We start from the raw sequence: 20,183 nt of genomic DNA on the forward strand, positions 1-20,183 counted from the left end.
CATCCAGCTGCCCACGGGCTCCGACCTCTACGACATCAGCCAGGCCTCGCACCGCTACTGCATGTACAAAGTCGGACCTGTGCTCTCCGTCAGCGTGAGTGTGGTCCTGTCACCCGTTTGTCAGTATCCTTCACCTCAGTGATGGGGTATCAACATTGGCGTCGCACTGGTGTGCACGGTTATGGCCGAGTCAACTACGTTACTCGACCAAGGTACCTAATCAAGCCACTGGTAGGACATGATTTTTTTCGTCGCAAGAAAAGCAGATCCAAGCGGTGATTATTTTAATAAATAATAATAATAATAATAATAATAATAATAATAATAATAATAATAATAATAATAATAATAATAATAATAATAATAATAATAATAATAATAATAATAAATCAACATATCCGATGAATTCCGTAAGATGCAAGGCTGTTTGATGTACTAGTCTTCGCTGTCTAGATTCCGGACAATGTAGCTCTCATCCTTTGTCCTTATGTGCCCTATGGGCAAATGATTCTACTTTTCTGGCTGCAACGTACGCTACCTAGACTGTTCTTCGAATACAGCCAATCCGAACTCACCCTTTTCTTGTGCCTCTGCAGGTCAATTTTAACACCATTTCTGCCACTTGCACGTTTTAAACGTTATTCTTCTATTAGAACTCCGTGGTCAGCATGTTAGTCGTACGAATAGTAATGTGCTTTTGGCATTTAACCTTGGCTGGCAACTTCTTTTCACGTACATCTTTTAAGAGCTGCTTCATGCATACCAATCCTCAACATAATTTTCTGCTCATTTCCTCGGGGGAAGTTTTTCTTGTCAGTAGTGGCGTGGCATAGTCTGTTACATCGGCTTTACTGATGCGACGATATGCAATGGCGGTGCGGTAGTGCCTTATATAGAAGCCATTGAGAAAAAAAATATTGTGCGTGTTTTGGTAAGCACTTATTGTACATCATTAGATAGTTTCAGCCATCCGTTAACCTCGTACTGCTTACATACATTCGCTGCCATGACTGCGCATGCACAGATATTAACTAGCTACGGTAAGTTGGCTTCTTGAAGAACCAGCTTGCCCATCAAACCATTCTTGTACGGTAAGATTACCGGGACGGCTGTCGCCGGTTACCGCGATTGCATGACAACATGGCAGTGTCCAGACTGTCCGCTTCGATCCTAATTCGCCCGTGTTTCTTGCTATGCGCAGTGACAGAAAGAAATGGTAGAATCAGCCATCGCTTACTATGATATCATTCGAAGGACGAAGTATACGCGATGTTTTGTCGTTATTATTGACATCTGTTTGCCGATTTCCATCGAGCAGATGACGTCGCAGCACTTAGCGATGGCCATAACTGCGCAGCTGGTATCCATTTCCCGTGTTCGACAGTCATCCAAAGAAAGAAGCCCTCGCAAGACAAGTGCTTATGTGCTAACGGCACTCTAACAAAGAATGTTGCATGTTGCTCGAAAACCACAATACATCGCTGGAATAACAAATACGTCAGTATTGTCGTGAGCAGAGAAACGGTGTGCCACAAACGATATGAAAAAAAAAAGAAAGATGAGCGGAGGCACCATCTTGAAATTTATGTGACATCAAATAGTGTGTCAGGACCTGCCGAGGCTTGTTAACCGTTCGGGAGTGCATTTTATTCGGACACCGGTAGAATTTTCTTGAATGGTAAAAACGCAAACGGACCGTCATGGTGCCGTACAACTCGTGACCTAAAGTAACATCATAGATACCGGGGCCGATAAATGGCTATAAATTTGAAAGGATGAATTTAGCAGACCATTAATCTGATAACTGGCAATTCCGTGCCGTTCGTAAAGTGCAGATACTCATTTCAGAGGCTAATCTGCTAGTCGGGAGAATTTCAGTGCTTCTCCCAAGGGTACATTTAACCATGTGGTCTTCTGCGCAGCATGGCATGGGCTCCCCGTCTCTCTCCATCGTGATGCACGAGCTGCTCAAGCTGCTGCACTATTCCCATTGCACCACAGATGTGGTCATGCTGCGCCTTGGAACTTGCGGAGGCATAGGTGCGTTCTAAGTGAACCACGTTTACACTTCGTAAAAACACCATCAAGTACATTTTTTTGACTACCATGTACTGTGGAAAGATAGGGAAAAGAATTGCCGTGGTGGAAGGCGCTTAAATCAGTTTTGTCGAGCGATAGCATGGTTCGGCTTGCTTTGGGAGAGGGCACAGACGCTGCTTGGCACCGTCATCAACTATCGCATCTGCAATTGCACCACAACGCACAGATGCTGCTCGGCGCGGCAGCAGCAGCGACCAAATTGAGCTTCACGCTGCGTCGCGCTTCAACGCGAACTAAGCGTGGAAAGCACAGCGCATACGAAATTACCAGCATTCGGCGCACTTTGTACACATCGCAGATCGTTTTGAAGATGAGGCCCGCGCGACCGTGCACTTTGTCTACATCGCAGGTAGCTTTTAAGATATGGGCGTCCACACTGCGTACGCAGCAGCCGCCGCTGGTGGCAGGCTAAGTCCCAGTTTGATTGGCTGAGCTTGAAAGTCAGATGTAAGGAACCACGTTACCTGGAGTAGTAGAGCTATCACTCTAGAAGCGAGAAGAAAGGCAAAACAAATTATGGGGTTTTACGCGCCAAAACCACTTTTTGGTTATGAGGCACGTCGTAATGGGGGACTCCGGAAATTTAGACCACCTGGGGTTCTTTAACGTGCGCCTAAATCGAAGTACACGGGGATTTTCGCATTTCGTCCCCATCGAAATGCGGCCGCTGTGGCAGGGATTCGATCCCGCGACCTCGTGCTTAGCAGCTCAACGCCATAGCCACTAAGCAACCACGGCGGGTAGAAGAAAGGCACGTCCGGCATAGCGAAGGTATAGGGGTATGAAGTAGGTCCCGTGAAATGTGGTGCTTCGGTATGATGCAGCTTATTGCCACTGGAAAGTTCCAGCTCCTGACTGCCGTGATACTCATGCCATTGTTACCTCACGCGAACACTCTATATGTCCCAGGACTCGGAGAGCAAAAGATAAATCAATACCAAGAAATGCATCCACGTGTGAGTAGTCACCGAGTTGACAACGACGACGACGACGACGACGACACCACCACCACCACCACCACCACCACCACCACCACCAACAACAACAACAACAACAACCCCTGACTAGATCATTACACAAGTACGAACGTACAGAGTCAAAACGTCAGAACACCGAAAAAAATTTAGTGGCGCCATTTTCAAAGCGCGGTGGCGCCACGTGCTGCTCTAACTGCTCCGAGCTGCCAAGCGAGGAGGCGACCGCAGGTATACGCAGTGCTTGCGCTTTGAGATTTCTTTGAAGCTCTCACGAAGGACGGGATAGTGAACTTTAGCTCGCGAATTTAGTTAGTGAACTTCAACTTCTCGGCAAGATTGTGCTGCAAATCGGAATGGCTGTGGCAAGCGCAACGTCCGAAGGCGGAGCGGATTGTTTAAGTCCGTGTTACCTTTGCATGCGGAAACATTGGTTCTGCGGCTATTCCACTTTGATTTGCACGTCTCACAATAAGTCATGAACTAGTAGAAGCAGTACGTGACATTCTTTACCTCCACGTTGTAGTGCCTGGAAAAATCTTGCGGCCCATACCTTGAAAACAGGCGGTATGCCGTAGGTTCGAGTAATTAGCGCACGTGCGCTGATGCCCAGATGTGTCCGTTGTTTGTTTCGGGACGGTGGAAAATTTATTTATTTATTTATTTATTTATTTATTTATTTATTTATTTATTTATTAGAGTACCCTAAGGGCCCGTTAGAGCAATACATAGGGGGGGGGGACGGAAAAGTTCAAGCATGAGTGAAATCTGTACAATGTAAATATATGAAGGCATTAGGAACGATAAAAAAATCTAGCAGAAGCAAACAAAAAAAGAAAAGAAAGAGAGAGAGAAAGAAAAGGGTAACGAAGTTTATACAATGTTTAGTAGCGTGAAACACGCATAAGAACCTAAAATGCGATGCAAACAATCAGTACCCATCAGTACACGAGTTTAAGGATACAATCGAATAATGATTTAGGTAAACAGCCTACACAGATACATATCAGATGAAACGGAATGAATTTTATACAATTCCAAGCACTTGAAAACACTGTTTAAGTAAATATTCAAGGAAATGTCGGTTCGGACAGGTTGACACACTCTAAAAAGGTTAGCAGTGCTGCATGAAATGATGATGATTCCGTAAGCGAGACAATGTTTGCAGGTAGCGACTTCCATTTGGCAACAGATAAAACTAGAGGCGAATTTTGATAAGCGTTAGTCCTGGCAAATACAGGTTTTACTTTATGAACATGGTCTGTGCGGGCAGAGATGTGGGGAGCGGGAAGAATATGGGCTCGATCGAGCGAATGCAATGTTGCTGTGGTAAAGGCTATGGAAGAAGGTCAACCGTGATAATTTCCTGCGCATGTCAAGTGAAGGGAGATTAAGTAATTTCTTTAAGGTGGACACACTTTGATATCGAGAGTATGAAGTTAAGATGAACCGTGCAGCTATATTTTGAACTGATTCGAGTAGGTTTGTGAGATTAGAGATGATGGGGGTGCCAAATTATTGACACATATTCTAAAGAAGGCCTGATAAGAGAACTGTATGCGCGAAGTCTGGTATCTGTGTTAGCAAGGTGTAAGTGACGTTTCAGGTAACCAAGTTTTTTGCATGCTTTTGTGGTGATGTGTTCAATGTGAGCATTCCAGCTTAGATTGGAGGTAAACAGGACTCCCAAGTACTTGACTGAAGATGCTGAGTTAACAGTAATACCGCGTATTGTATATTGGTCAGAGGTAGCTCGAGTTGTCGAAGTAAATTTTACGTGTTTAGTTTTGGCTATGTTAATTTCCATCTGCCATGTGTCACACCAGTCAGTTAGTTTTGTTAAATCAGACTGCAGCACAAAGATGTCGGCAGGGCCGCCTATTTCATTATACAAGACGCAGTCATCTGCGAAGAGACGTATTTGTGAGGTAATATTAGTTGCGATGTCATTTATGTATATTAAAAATAGCAGTGGCCCAAGGATGGATCCTTGAGGAACTCCCGAAGTGACGTGAGTGCTGTTAGAAAAGCAGTTGTTGAGATTGATTACTTGAAATCGGTTCGTTAGGAACTCCTCAATCCATCGCGTCGTGTTGCAGTCAAGCTGTAGGTTTATAACTTTCAGTTTTAGTCGATTATGAGGTACTCGGTCGAAAGCTTTAGAAAAGTCAATAAAAATGGCCTCTGTACTAATGTGTATTGTATTAGGATGTGTCCTAGTAATTTGCAGCAGATAGATGTCAGTGATATAGGTCTGTAATTATTAGGGTCTGCTGTATCACCAGATTTAAATATTGGTATCACTAATGCTGATTTCCAATATTCCGGTAGGCACCCTGTATCGAGTGATTGTTGAAATATTAGAGATAACAAAACTGAAGAGTAGTGCGAGGTTAATTTTAGAAGTTTAGCGCTTATACCGTCAGGACCTGGGCTGGTTTTATGAGGAAGCCTGTCAATGGCACGAGAGACACCATGTTCCGTAATTATGATGGAAGAAAAGGGGAATCGGCTAGATGGTTGTTCAAGTATGTGAGTGTTATAAAGTGGCAGTTCGTTAGTAAAAACTGCAGAGAAGCATTTGTTAAATAGCTCAGTGCTATCTTTTGTGTTAAGCACTGCTCCGTTTTCGGAAAGTAGTAAGGGAGCAGTGTGATTTGCCTTTGGGTTAACTACTTGCCAAAACTTTTTCGGATCAGTTTTTCTCATATTGGGAAGGGCGCAATTAAAAAAAACTTGTGTTTAGCTTCGACAATTGTAGTTTCTGTATGGCGCGCTATGGTTTTGTAATTTTGCCAGTCTTCTGGAGCATTTGTTCGGGCAGCTTTTCTGAACGCTCTTTTTTTCTTGTTTATACACTTCACTTCGTGGTTAAACCACGGATCGTTCTGCCTTGAGCTGATGGTCATTCTTGGTATGCATGTAGTTTCAACTTCTTTGAGTTTATCGCGGAACAAGCTCCAGTTATCATCTACCGTTCTGTTTTGAAAATTGTTTGCAAAGTCTGCTGTAAATGAGGCTAACATATCAATCATTCTGCCAGTGTCGGCGCGTGCGTAGTTGAGAATGTATTTTTTCGCAGTATATTTCTTGGCCGGTTTCAATGAACAGGAACATTGCACCACCCTGTGATCACTTAATTAACATTAGTTAACATTAACATAATTAACATAATTAGCATTTAACATTAACATAGTTAAATTAACATAATTAACATTAGTTCAGCCGTGTCGGATCTATTGTGCAATGGATGCATACTTCTTTAACAAACATCGCCGATCTGGCCCTCTGGCCAGTAGTTACGATAAGCAACACAAACCAGCTTTCACACGTAAAGGTTTCGAATAGTTGCTGAAAGGTATTGCGAAATTTCGTGGCCAATAACGCCAGTTCACGGAATTCAATCTGCTACGCATGAGTTCGATTGTCATGAGCGTCAGAACTTTGTAGCGGTGCAAACACTTTCGCGGCATTTATTTAGGAATCAGGTGCGGAGTACAATGGCGAGAGCCGCTGTACTAAGCCCATGTCAGGCCTCTGTGTAATCGAGGCCCGTAGACAGACATATACACATAGAGAGACACGCACAGATACACACATACAGAGACAAAAGGACATGTATGGCTGTATTTGCCACAGCGTCACAGCTATCAACTTACATCGTGTTCGTCGCAAACGGTGCGCTGAAATCTGCTTCATTTTCACTGGTTATTTGCACATCCATATATAACGCAGTGACGCCCTGATGACGTTCTGTACTTGTATGTTGCGGGCACAGACATATTTACACATCGAACACTCCGTAACACACACACCCTGCATGCACGCGAACGCGTCTTGGCGGCTCAGGGAAGATGGCGGCCGGTCGCTGGGTTCCGGAGTATGCGCTCAGCCCATCCGGTTCGATACTATCGTGTTCTGGTCTACAGCGTTAGCAAGCGAATTTTTTGTTTCATTTCGACTTCTGTGCTGATTGACAGATTGAAACACTTTCGTGATTTTCATTTCGTGCTGTCCACTCACCCAGGGATTTCCCCTGGGTCGCTCGTCATCAGCACAAACGTCCTGAATGGGCTGCTGAAAGAGGAGCTGGAAGTCGTGAGTACTCTGTGTTTCTTACTTCTCGCTTTGTCGCTCTTATCCAGCCTCACTGAAATATATGCTCATTCACAGACGGTATACCTGTATTTATTTATTTACTTATTTATTTATTTATGTAAAGTACTTTCAGGGCTCTAAGGCACAACAGAAAAGAGCGGAAAAAGTAAGAAAGACATGCAGCCAGCAATAGCAATAAAAAAAAAGTTATTACACGGCATTTTGCAAGGCGATCATGAATTGTTGAGCATCAGTTAAGACAGCAGTGGTCGTGGGAAGCTGGTTACATGCGATGCTTGTCGTAGGAACTAAATAATGATTACACGAGTTTGTGCGACAAGATGGTAAGTCCACCTTGTAAACGGTGACTGGTTCTGGCTGATATGTAACGAGGGAGACGACAAAGGGTGTCTTTCAAAGTATTGTTGTAGTGATAGATTTTATGAGAAAAATTCAGGCGAGGGCATTTAAGGTGGAGGGAAGGGCCAGTCAAGTTGAGGGCTTTCTTCATTGACGTGACACTGGAGTGACGTGAATAATTCGGTAAGATGAAACTTCGCTCTGCATTAAGTTTTGTATAATGTAGACTTCTTCCCATATAGCATTGCCTGCTGCGTGTGACACTGATACCTCTCCAGTCTATATTTACGATGATTCCCCTTGGCTTTCATGAAGTTCGTTCTGGGCGAGCGTGTGGTGCGGCCCTGCGTTCTGGACGGCGACCTGGTGCGCGAGCTCATGGACGTGGGCAACCGGTTCTTGCCTGCCCTGCAAATTGTGCGCGGCAAGACGCTGTCCACCGACGACTTTTACGAGGGTGAGTGCTTTCGTCTGGCGTGATGGAATGTGCCTGGCCCATCGCGCGCTGCACCTGACATGACCGTTGGCTCACTGTGGATACCAAGAGGCCAGCTTATTGTGTAGCTCGTGACGTTCTATTGCCGAGCACACGATGGATGTTCTGGGGTTTATCATTCGGAAATTGCGTAGTTGCTCTATTTATTTATTAATTGCAATACCTTCAAGGCCCTGTAGAATTTTACAGAAGAGACGCCCAAGTGGAAAACTGTGGATTAATTTAGACAATATATGGTTCTTTAACATTCCCCCAGTAGCACTGTACATGAGCGTTTTCTCATTGCGCCGCCATCGAAGTGCGGGCGCTGCGGCTGGGAGCGGAACTTCATGCTCAGCGAAGCAACGCCATAGCTGAGCACACGAAGCGGCAGACAAAACAATGCGTATACAAATTAACATGAGCACCGACTTCGGGCAAGATTCATCGTTCTTTGTAAGCAGTTATTCATAAACAAGTGATGTTTTCAGAAGGACCGGGGTCATGTAGTCATCATACGTGGACAGCACGTGACGGTGGTGTTTTGTGACTAACGACCATTTTCGGCCTTCGGCTGCGGTTTTCCTAAGTGTGCGCACCATGTTCCTAACGAGTAGAGCTTGTTGAGCACCAGTCTTCGTGCTGTTTGTCCCTTAGTTCTCGTCGGGCTGTTGCCTGCATTTTTTGTTAGGACGCACAAATTAGGCCTATCGTTCTTTGACAGAGTCAAACTGCAAATAAATTTTTGTGCGCGTTCATCAGTATCCGTGTTGCCTACATGACTTTGGGTCCGCGTTCTGTGGGCGCAGGCCAAGGCCGACTAGACGGCGCGATTTGCACCTACTCGGCGCAAGCCAAGCGCCAGTTCATGGAGAAGCTCCGGGCCATGGGCGTGCGCAACATCGAGATGGAGGCTTCCATGTTCGCCGCCATGTGTCACTTCGCCGGCCTGAAAGGTATGTAGACCGCGTACAAGAACAAACAAACATAACCTTCGAAAAGTTTGTGTAAACGGTGACGGTGCTGTATTCTGCATCCGTAGCAATAGTCGGAAGCCCTACTTCCCCTATTCGTTCCCATCAGCAGAGTGTTCGTCTGGGCGTATATTTAAAGGAACCCAAGCCCTGATCGTTCGGAGGAGTTATAAGCAGTGTAGCAGTACGCCGCTGGCAATACGAAAGGTTGCGGACCTCGGGTGGCGCCGAACATTTGTCAGTCCTTTGCTCAGTGCATGCGAAGACATGACTCTGGTTTCAGTATATGTGCGATGGTCGGTCTTGATGCGCGAATTGTCAGCTTCTGGTAGACTGTAAAACGAGCTAGCATAAGTGTCGGTGAGAAGGAAGTGCCGGGCGTAGGTTAAAAACTAGTGCCCTAAAGACGACCCCAAAAAGTTTGCCTTATTCTCCATTAACATAACTTGTGTAAATAGTACTGTGCAATAAGGCTTATGCTTAAGAAATGAGTTTGAAGGTGTTGTACAAAGACGGCCATTTTTGTAATGACCTCAGCACCTGTCATGTGTGCATGCCGCTTGCACAGGAGGCGTGGTTTGCGTTACGCTGCTGGACCGTCTTGAGGGTGACCAGGTTGACCTCCCGGGCTCCGAGATGATCGACTTGCAGGAACGGCCGCAAGAGCTTGCCCTCCAGTTCATCCGCCACAGGCTGGGCCTACCTCCGAAGATGAATAAGTACATGGTCTGAGAAGACGCGCAGGGCTACATGGGACTCTCGCAGATGGCTTGTGTGCTTCCCTGACACTCTCGGCGCACGAGTCTCATTTCCATGGAGCGACAAAAGCTCAAACTGAAATTGGGGGACCATACATCATCATGGCCTTTACATCGCTTTGAATGACGCTGGCCCGTACAATATACCATCACGTGCCACAGTGGCACGGAATTGCTTTCATATCGGCCTCCACTGTATTTCGGTTTACCTGTAGAAGTATGTCGAGAATATAAGTGCTCCTGCTTTAACAGTCATTCATGAGAAAACCGTTGTACCACTGCAATATGTACATTGAAAGCAATGTCTTGCTTTCAATGCACTTCTCGTCACATGGTAAAGCGCATGGCTGAAAGCGACCGAACAGAACTATGACGCTGACGTACAGACTGAGACTGATATGAATACTGCAGTGAATCTTTAAAGCTTTCATATTTTTCTCGCTTGATGTAGGTATCTGATTGAGCAAATTTACAGATTCATTTAAGTAATTCTGCGCAACCCAGAAGCGCAATGAAAATAATTTAAGATGTACACCGAAGTAGACAAAGAACACATTGCGAATTTGAAATATTTCTGGAGAGAGACAAAAAAAGAACGAGCTTCTACAGCGCGCCTTGCAAGCCGTATGTTCACCCTGCTCATCAGTGCACGCAGAGTAAATCGTCTGTATAGCGTCTTAGTTAAAGGAAAGGGTAAGTTGAGAAAATATTTAGTTCAGGAACGATGAAAAAGTAATGTCTTAATGTCATATATAGCTGTCACCCAAAATTTACATTTTCATGCAAAGATTGCCAAGTCTGCCGACGTCGCTCAAGTGAAACCACCTCCTTGACAAAGAGGACAGAAAAAGACTCTTTATGTACATAAGCGGCTTTGACAAATAGCACGGCCAGTTGAAATATGAAAAAGGAAACGATACACGTGGACCGGAGATGCCATGCTTTTGAGAGACAATGGAGGCAGAGGTCGAATGCAATATGTGCAGTCCTTGATGCAGGCTGTGCTAGGGCATGACCCGTCTGAAAACATAAAAACATGCAGCGAAAAGATAGAAGAAGGAACCGAATGAGTAATGCTGATAGCGCATGCGTTCCTTTCACTATGCTCCAAGCCATTCAAGTCCAGACACTGCTGCTTAACTGTCGCTTTCCGCAACCCTTTTTTCACTTCGGGTTCGTTGCACCCTGTATTATGCCTTGGAACGAGCGCAGTGCAAAAATTGAAATCGCTATGGCGGGACAGACGCCCGGAAATAGACATTGCGAAGCGCGAAAGCGCGCTGCTTTCCGCTCCATTATGCACAACACCAAAATGACATGGTGGCGCATTTATTACTTCTTGGTCTTCCGCCACCATGGCAGAGTTTACTGATGGTCGCCAAAAAGCAAGAGGCGGGAGAGAATGGAGACTTTGGTTAGAAACGTCTTCGATAAAGCTTCTGTCACGAACATTTTAGAAATTTCTCGTCGCTCTCTAGAAGATGCCAGGAAGCCAGCGTCAATATGCGTATAAATATCAGTAGAACTATTTATGCGGGTAAAACCTGCTCAGCCACCTAATTATCAAGCCGATGCAATGACCACGTGCTCAAGCGAGCCGCGTGAACGCAAATATTAAAAGTAAATTCTGGAGTTTCACGTGCCAAAAGCACGATATGATTATGAGGACCACCCGTAGGGGGGGACTCAAAATAATTTGCACCGTCTGAGTTTCTATAGCGTGCACCCAATGCGCGGCACACGGGACCCCATCGAAATGCGACCGGGATCGGACCTTGCTTCCAGGCACTTAGCAGCTACGCCACCACAGTGGGCAACTCAAATATCGACGTCATATAGGACAGTTCACGGCTCACACAATGCTTGGGAGATGCCTTTCCGATGCGTTATGATGTCGAAACCTTCTGCTTCATAGGCTCAGTGAATTCTGCAAGACAAGAAAGTTTGAAGTTAATTTGATGTTAATAAGTGTTAACCTTAGTTGCTGAGGGCTCGGTCTTCACAACGGATCAGACGAGTTTACTCATAAGAATTTATCTAGAGAGCAAGTTATATTTTGGGGAAATGTACAATAAGAAGGTTTAACATTAGGTCGTGTTCGCGGGTAACAAATACAATATATTCGTGTGCAATAATGCAATGATCAGTAAAGAAACGACAACATCACATTGCAAGCTAATCAAGAAAATTCTGCAAGTTCTGGCATACACTTCTAGGTATATTTAAGACTCATTGAATTAAAATAAATTAAAAGACCTGTCAAACGTGGCCTTAGTTTGCGAAGAGAAATTTCCATATTTTGTTTTTATGAAATAGATAACACTGACAATATAAAAAGAATTCATGCGCATGTCTGCGTCCACGTCCCTCACCGTAAGTGCTAAAAGTCAGCCCCCCCTCCCCTTCCTCAACGGATCAACTGTAGCTCTGGGGTACCCATTAGACAAGCGCCGGAGGTGATTTTATTACTATTAGTGCCTTGTGCAGGGCAATCTATAGCTCTACAATTCATTGATTAATTATTTAATCATGATTGATCGGTTGATGTGGCATGAGCAAAAACAGGAAAGCAGCTATTGCCGTATTGATGCATGCATTTTCCCGAGGCACGGCACATGACGGTCACCACCCTTGTTCAACTAAAATACTTCACACAGCTGTAGCGTACTGGTTCATGAGCCAGCTGAGAGTGAAGCTACCTAGAAGTGAACTAGTGAAGGTTCACCTTCGTTTCTTTAGAATACCAGTTAATTTTAAGTGGTTTAGTTGTGCGTTCATTACTGTGTTATAGCAAAGGCGCATGCATTTTGTCCACTGCTGCAGGTAAATAGGTGTGAAACCTTAAATGGATTGTTGTAGTGCCCTGACATGCTTGCTAGATTTCAGTTTGAACCAGAGCAGCTGATTTGACTTATGCCTTCCCTGACATCAACGTCTGTTGGCATATTGTGGTTGGGATTAGCGATATATATATATATATATATATATATTGTTGCAATACAACGCGGACAGTAGACAGGGAGACGTTCAAGAACCGCAGGACAACTTGTTCAAATACAAAACAGGCCAGAAACACGTCTTCTTCATTGTCCCGCTGCTAGACCAGAAGTGTAACTTGAGGAAGTATGGGTCTCTCGCATAGTTATTCGCTCACATACGGCTTCATGCGGACAACGTGCACAAGTTCAGGACGGTGCGTGCGGTGCCGCGTACAATTGGGACTATCGGGGACGACTTCGTACGTGACGTCACTGAGTCGGCGCAATACTCGATATGGTCCGAAGTGTCGCCTTAAAAGCTTCTCGGACAGGCCTCGTTTCCGTATGGGTGTCCAAACCCACACTCTGTCGCCGACGACATAGATTACTATTCGACGGTGAAGATCATAGCGCCCTGCGTCGTAGTCCTGCTGCTGGCAGATCCGCAAGCGCGCTAGTTGCCGAGCCTCTTCTGCGCGTTGCGTAAACACATCAACGTCCGTATCAGTGTCATCAAAGTCATGTGGAAGCATCGCATCCAACATCGTTTGACATCCCGTCCATGAACACGGGTGAACGGAGTCCATGCGCGTCGTCTCATGCTTCGCCGTGTTATATGCAAAGGTGATGTACGGTAGGGTGTCGTCCCAATTTTTACGTTCAACATCTACGTACATGGACAGCACGTCTTCAATTGTTTTATTTAGTCGTTCTGTTAATCCGTTGGTTTGTCGATGGTAGGCGGTTGATTTCCGATGCGCCGTTCCACTTAGCAGCAAGACGTGATCTAAAAGCGCAGCCGTGAATGCGGTTGTTCGGTCTGTTATTACGATGGTTGGTGCGCCGTGTCGCAACACAACGTGCTTAATAAAAAAGCGCGCCACCTCGGCTGCTGTACTTCTCTGGATTGCCTTTGTTTCAGTGTAACGTGTGAGATAGTCGGTTGTAAACGATAACAAAGCGATTCCCTGCAGTAGACGTAGGAAGTGGACACAATATATCCTTTCCGATTTGGTCAAATGGTCTTCGAGGAACCTGGATGGGTTGGTTGTAGGAGACCGGTTGGTTTTGACGGAGGCGACTTGCGCCTCTGGTAGTCGAGGCAAGCGCGAACGTGATGTTTCACGGTGGCGTTAAGTCTCCGCCAGTAGTATCTCTGCTGCACTCTGGCCAACGTTCTCGTGTAGCCTAAGTGACCAGAAGTCACTTCATTGTGACAGGCTTGAAGTACTTCCGTATGAAGAGCTACAGGAATGACGAGCAGATAAGGGGACCCGGTCGAAGAAAAGTTTCTTTTGTAGAGGACCTTGGCCCGCAAACAAAACGACAACAGACCTCTTGCGAAAACTCTATGCGGTTTCGCAGTTCTGCTCTTTAAGTAATTGATGAGTTCAAGCAACTCAGGGTCGTATCATTGTTGTTGCGCGATGGTCGATGTGTCCAGAATACAAAGAAATACCGAATCTTCGTCGGGTGGAGCAGACGACTCTATCAGCGATTGAGACAGGCAGTCAGCATCCGTATGTCGTTTCGCCGTCTTGTACTTGACAGTCATGTCAAACTCTTGCAGCCGTAGGCTCCAACGTGCCAGTCGTCCCGAAGGGTCTTTAAGGTTTGTCAACCAACGCAGTGAATGGTGGTCGCTGATAACTGTGAAGTGGCGGCCATACGAATATGGGCGAAATTTCATAACCGCCCATACTACGGCGAGGTATTCCTTCTCAGTTGTGGAGTAATTAGCCTCTGTGCGTGAGTGTGTTCTGCTTGCATAGGCAAGTGCTCTTTTTGTGCCCTCCTGCCGCTTCACAAGAAGCCAACATTGCTGGCATCAGTGTGGAGCAATGTTGGAGCGGTCTCATCAAAGTGAGCAAGCACTGGAGGTGTCTGGAGACGTTCCCGCCAGTCATTGAATGTACCTTGCTCTTCGTCGCCCCATACAAAAGCAACGTCGTCTCTCGTCAGGTGAGTTAATGGTGACGCAATACGAGAAAAGTCCGCAATAAATCGCCGGTAATAGGCGCAGAGGCCCAGGAAGCGCCTGACAGCCTTTTTATCGGATGGTACGGAAAACTGTGCTACGGCGGCAATTTTCTCAGGATCTGGGCGAACACCTGCGTGGCTGACGGCGTGACCGAGAAACTGTAGTTCCGCGAAGACAAAGTGGCATTTCTCCGGCTTCAGGGTGAGGCCGGCGGACCGGATGGACTGCAGAACCGCGTCAAGCCGTTCGAGGTGTTCTTCAAAAGTTGCGGAGAACACGATGACGTCGTCCAGGTACATTAAGCAGGTTTTCCACTTCAGACCCGAAAGCACAGTATCCATGAGGCGTTGGAATGTAGCATGTGCGGAGCACAAGCCGAAAGGCAAGACTTTAAATTCGTATAGGCCGTCTGGCGTCACAAAGGCAGTTTTTTCACGGTCTCTTGGATCTACCTCGATTTGCCAATATCCGCTTTTAAAGTCCATTGAAGAGAAGTAACGCGCGTAACGAAGCCTGTCGAGTGAATCATCTATACGGGGAAGTGGGTATGCGTCTTTCTTTGTCGCTTGATTTAGTTTTCGGTAGTCCACACAGAAACGCAAGCTGCCCTCTTTTTTCTTAACTAGAACTACAGGAGATGCCCAGGGACTCGTTGACGGTTGAATCACGTCGTCTTCCAGCATTTTTGTCACTTGTTGTATGGCTTCACGTTCTCTGGGAGCCACACGATAAAGATTCTGGTGAATTGGTCTTGCCGCATCCTCTGTAATTATCCGATGCTTCGTTAGAGGCGTCCGTCAGACGCTGGACGTCGACGCAAAACAGTCATTGAACTTCGACAATAGCGTGAGAGGCCACTCTCGTTCGTGCTGCGACAAAGCAGTGCTAACGTCAAGTGCAGTAGCTGGGTCTTGCGCAGGTGCTTCTTCGAGTAGCGAACAACAGCCGCGAGCATCCGCAACACCATCAAAATAAGCCGCAACCGTGCCCTTTGGGAGGCACCGGCGCTCTGTGCTAAAATTGGTTAGTAACAGGTGAGTGCGCCTGTCGGTGACATTTACGATTCCTCGTGCGACTGAGATACCGTGAGTAAGCAACAACGTGGTTATTTGGTCGGCAACTCCCTTGCAATGAAACGATGCGTCACATGCTACCGAAACAAGGGTAAATGGTCGAGGTGGGATGACGACGTCGTGTTCTGCTAGACGAAAGGAGTTGCGTTTCGGCGATAAGCAATCGACTAAACCAGGGCTCTTATAAAACGTCACCATGCGGTCCGGAATGTTATTTACGGCGCCATATTCTTTCAGGAAATCCATTCCAATAATCAAATCTTTACAGCGCACAGGAAGAACGATGAAAGTGGCCACGAAAGAAGAATCCCAGATGCTAATTCTAGCAGTACATATTCCAATAGGCATCAGTAATGCCCGCCTGCCGTCCTTATGCGGGGTCCCGTCCATGGCGTCTTTACTTTCTTCAGGCGGAGGACCAGTTCCTGACTCATTATAGAGAAGTCGGCACCAGTGTCGACTAACGCTGTCACCGGCTGTCCATCCACCAAAACATCAATGTCGGCGCTCACAATTTCTTCGGTGTCGGGGTTTATCGGCTTCACGTCGTTCTGCGGCGAGAGTGTCGGGGGCTTTTTTATTGTCTTGCGGTGGGCCTGCAAGCTTACCCCCAGATGTCACCGCCTTCAGTTTCCCCGGCGTGGGCTGGGCGACCTTCGTCCTCGGAGGTCAGCAAAAGTACGTCCAGTAGGGGAAGGCACCTGACGTGGAGGGGTTGGAGAGCGCGACCGACGGCCGAAATCGGACTGAACATGCGGCACAGATTCGTCATTCGGGTGCGCCATTGAAGGTCCCAGAAAAGCAGTTTTGTCGCGGCGTAGCACGGAGTCGTCATTTGCACGTCGACCATAGGACCACGGACGAAAAGGTCGATATGATGCGTCGCGATGCAAGCAATGACGCGAACTGTGGCCGGCGTCTCCGCAGTGAAAACAGAGTGGGCGCCTATCGATGGTGCGCCATGCGTCGGTTCTCCGAAATTGCGGCCGTCCCGTAGTATCGTTTTGCGGCGTTGACCAAGGCGCTGTGAACGGCAGCTGGTGGTATGACTGTAGCTGCGTAACTGGTGCGCGCCTCGAAGCCTCCTCTTGCGGCGGCGACCAAGGAGCGACTGTTGGAGGCTGGTGGTACGGCGGTGTGGTTGTAACGGGTGGTGGATATCGGACAGCGGCTGCGTAGGTCATGGGACGCTGGTGATCTTGAAGATCGGCTGCCGGTAAAGCCTGCCTGATTTCGTCACACGCAACTCCGGCGATTGACGCTACGGGTCTATCCACTGTCGGTGTCAAAATCTTTTGAATTTCTTCTCTGACGAGTTCACTGATCAATTCCCGCAAGGGGTTCTGATACTCACCAGTCACTGCGGCGGCATTGGTTGTGGTGCTCGTGGACAGTCGATTGTACTGTCTGCATCTCTGATGAAGGGTCCGCTCAATAGCCGTAGCATCTTTGATAAAGTCAGCGACGGTGACTGGTGGATTCCGCACAAGTACCGCGAACAACTGCTCTTTTACACCTCGCATCGGGTAGCGCAACTTTCTTTCTTCAGTAATGTTCGGATTGGCTCTACGTAAGAGGCGGGCCATGTCCTCGGCGAACATTGGGACCGACTCATTAGGTTGTTGTACCCGTAGCTCCATCATCTGCTGGGCACAGTCGCGTCGTTCGGCACTCGCAAAAGTATCCGTGATTTTCTGACGAAAATCATTCCATGTCGTTAGGCTAGCTTCGCGGTTTTCGTACCAAGTACGGCCACTGTCGTCAAGGGCCAAATAGTCGTGGGAGAGTTTTTGATGCTCAGTCCATTGATTAATCTGTGCGACACGTTCATATTTGTCCAGCCGGTCTTCAATGTCTTCGAAGACTGCTCCGCGATAGCGATCGGGAACCACAGAATGCAGAATGGTTACTTGCTGTGGACTGGAAAACCGGCTGCTTTGGGGTGCATGCGGAGGGCTGGTTCCGGCCATTGCAAGATGTGTGGAGCTCCAGGAAAGAGGTGGTTGAAGAGGAAAGAACTACGGAGCAAGGCCTAGCAGCCGACGACTAAAGCGATGTACGGGCGTCGTAACTGGTGATAACGCGTCCGGGCTAGAGGAACGACTCCTAGGAGGACTCCCGAACATCAGGCGCGGTCAGTACCCCGCACCTCCACCAGTGTCCACTAGATGAAGTCCTTTAGTGTCCCTATCTTCGTTGTCGTCTGCATAGAAGAATGGACGCGTCAATATATATATATATATATATATATATATATATATATAGGGCTTGAAGTCTCTTTTCAGTGGATGAACATATATATATATATATGTTCATCCACTGAAAAGAGACTTCAAGCCCTGATCACCGTCCTTCAGAATGTGCCCGCTTCCTCAGTGCGCTTTACCGTTCCAACTAGAGCTGTTTGTAACCCTCATTATAGTACGCTGACTGCTGGGCTGAGACGTTTAATTTGAGTGAGCAACGATTAGTCTTGACATGTTTGTAGTATCCAAAAAATATCTGCAAGGAATATCAGAATATGCAAACGAACTGGTAGTCATCCAACCTGAGCTATCATCTTTGTGCAGGAGGACGCCGATTGAAGCCTTCTTACTCAATACCGAAAAAACAAAATGTTGAGATTTAGATCGTTTGCCCTATTTCTCACGCATCCATTAATATCGCCTTATTACTTTCAGCTTTAATTTCGTATTTTTACTGGTGCCAATGCTTTTCCTTATTGCTCATTTTCCTTCACTTTGCGACCGTTACGTAATTCCTAAAAGAAAAGAGCCAAAATCTGCCTCATCGCGACGGCACAAAGGAACGGATGTCAATTGTTCCTTGCGAAATGCAAGGCAGATAAGTGGTTCAGTACTTTTCTCTACTGCGAACTCTAGAGCTCCCAAAAACCGCCAGCCGAGCAGCACGCGTCCATTTTCTGAGAAGTCTTGCATCTGCAAGCTCACTCTAAGCGAAAGCTACTTTTGGCGGTGAGCCGATTTCGCTATTTAAATGATGCACGGGTTTTCGACTACAAAAGGATGATGGTGTTGCAAATTTTTCATTCCAAGAGTGGCGACGAGGCCGTGAGTAAGCCACTGGTTGAGTCTTCAATAACGGGGTTCTCATGAGTGTTCGTTCAGTTGACGTTACTCTTTTCTTTGCGTGAGAAAGAATACACCATGGTATGATACTCGACGCCTCACGCAAGACCGAACCGAACATTTAGAAGGGCCTACACGAACAAAAAATATATAAGTTACAGCTAGCGAACTCCTGACTCAGATGAAGTCGCTGTCCAAGCAAGATACGCTCACTCGGAAGTTTTGCTGTAGGTAATAACAGGAAAGCAAGCTGGGAGCATAATTCCTTAACTCTCTTCACTTTAAGAAAATTCGAATTGACAGTTGCGAGAACCCTAGTAGACATAGACTTGGTACTTACAATAGTCGGATCTTTGTTCTGTTTGGAATTTATGGAGTGGAGTGCAAGAACATTAACGTTAGTTTTTTGTTCATCGTAAGTGTTGAAATCTTGTACCAGTTATAAAAATAGAAGACAGACGACATATAGCGCTGATTCAATAAAAAACCTAATCAAAAATGGGTATTCTTTTGACTTCACTGCATTCTTCTTTAAGATAGAGCTTATAGGCTTCAGCTGCTGGGAGTTGGGAAACTCGGCAGGTAATAATTGGCATTTTTGCTTACATGTTATCCACGACTTCTTCCAGGGCAGAGAAAGATCCATACATTTGCTTTTTACATGCCGGTACACTGGTTTAACTTTATAGTTCTACGATGTATGCCTCTTAGTCTGTGTAACCAAAAGCCGCGGTTGCAGTGTTAGAGGCGCAGTAAAGCCCTCAGTAAATTGAAAAGTAAACATTCTCATCCCGTTCAAACGCTTGCGCAATATCCTTTTTAAAACGTTAACTGGCTTTCAGTTGTTCGCTGAACTCCTTTCGCGGTGAAAGCATAGCTGCCTGTTATCCGAATACGTGTTGTTTTATTTCAAACCGTTACATCGCGTGTAGTTTCAAAACTAAGTATGACCGTTTGTCTCTGAGCTCTGCAAATAGCCGACGCTATTCGCTACCTCAGGTATCTGAGACATTTCTTACGCATCCTGAAGCATAAGCGCCGTCTCAGGCAATACAAGAACTGTTACAATAAGAACTGAATAAAGCTTAAGACTAAATATTTGTACAGGTGGTTTCTTTCATAAGACGCTCACAGTTGGGACATTTTGTGGTTTGAACGCCTATAACTAGGCATCCTATTTCACTGTCTTTTGATCTTTTAGGTGACTACAAGTTCAAATTCCGTCGCCACGGAAGCAACGAGAACCACCTTTCACTTAAGCCTTGAGTGCGCAAAAGAAATGTTTATCTAATTTAGGGCAGATTTATCATGCGTGCGATAATA

At 46.3% G+C, this 20,183-nt stretch overlaps 1 protein-coding gene across 1 annotated transcript in view; it reads left to right on the forward strand.

Moving 5' to 3' along the window:
* The window catches only part of LOC142583469 (uridine phosphorylase 1-like), a 23,141-nt gene extending 13,428 nt beyond the window's left edge, over positions 1-9,713 (forward strand). The window contains exons 3-8 of the mRNA XM_075693957.1: positions 1-94; positions 1,923-2,040; positions 7,102-7,172; positions 7,848-7,989; positions 8,817-8,963; positions 9,550-9,713. The exon at positions 1-94 is cut by the window's left edge and continues 68 nt beyond it. Of these exons, the coding sequence (XP_075550072.1) occupies positions 1-94; positions 1,923-2,040; positions 7,102-7,172; positions 7,848-7,989; positions 8,817-8,963; positions 9,550-9,713 (736 nt within the window). The remainder of the gene's footprint in view (positions 95-1,922; positions 2,041-7,101; positions 7,173-7,847; positions 7,990-8,816; positions 8,964-9,549) is intronic.
* Positions 9,714-20,183: the final 10,470 nt, after the last annotated feature.

The sequence above is a fragment of the Dermacentor variabilis genome, chromosome 5 (genome assembly GCF_050947875.1).
Source record: "Dermacentor variabilis isolate Ectoservices chromosome 5, ASM5094787v1, whole genome shotgun sequence".
NCBI classification, from domain to species: Eukaryota; Metazoa; Arthropoda; class Arachnida; order Ixodida; family Ixodidae; genus Dermacentor; species Dermacentor variabilis.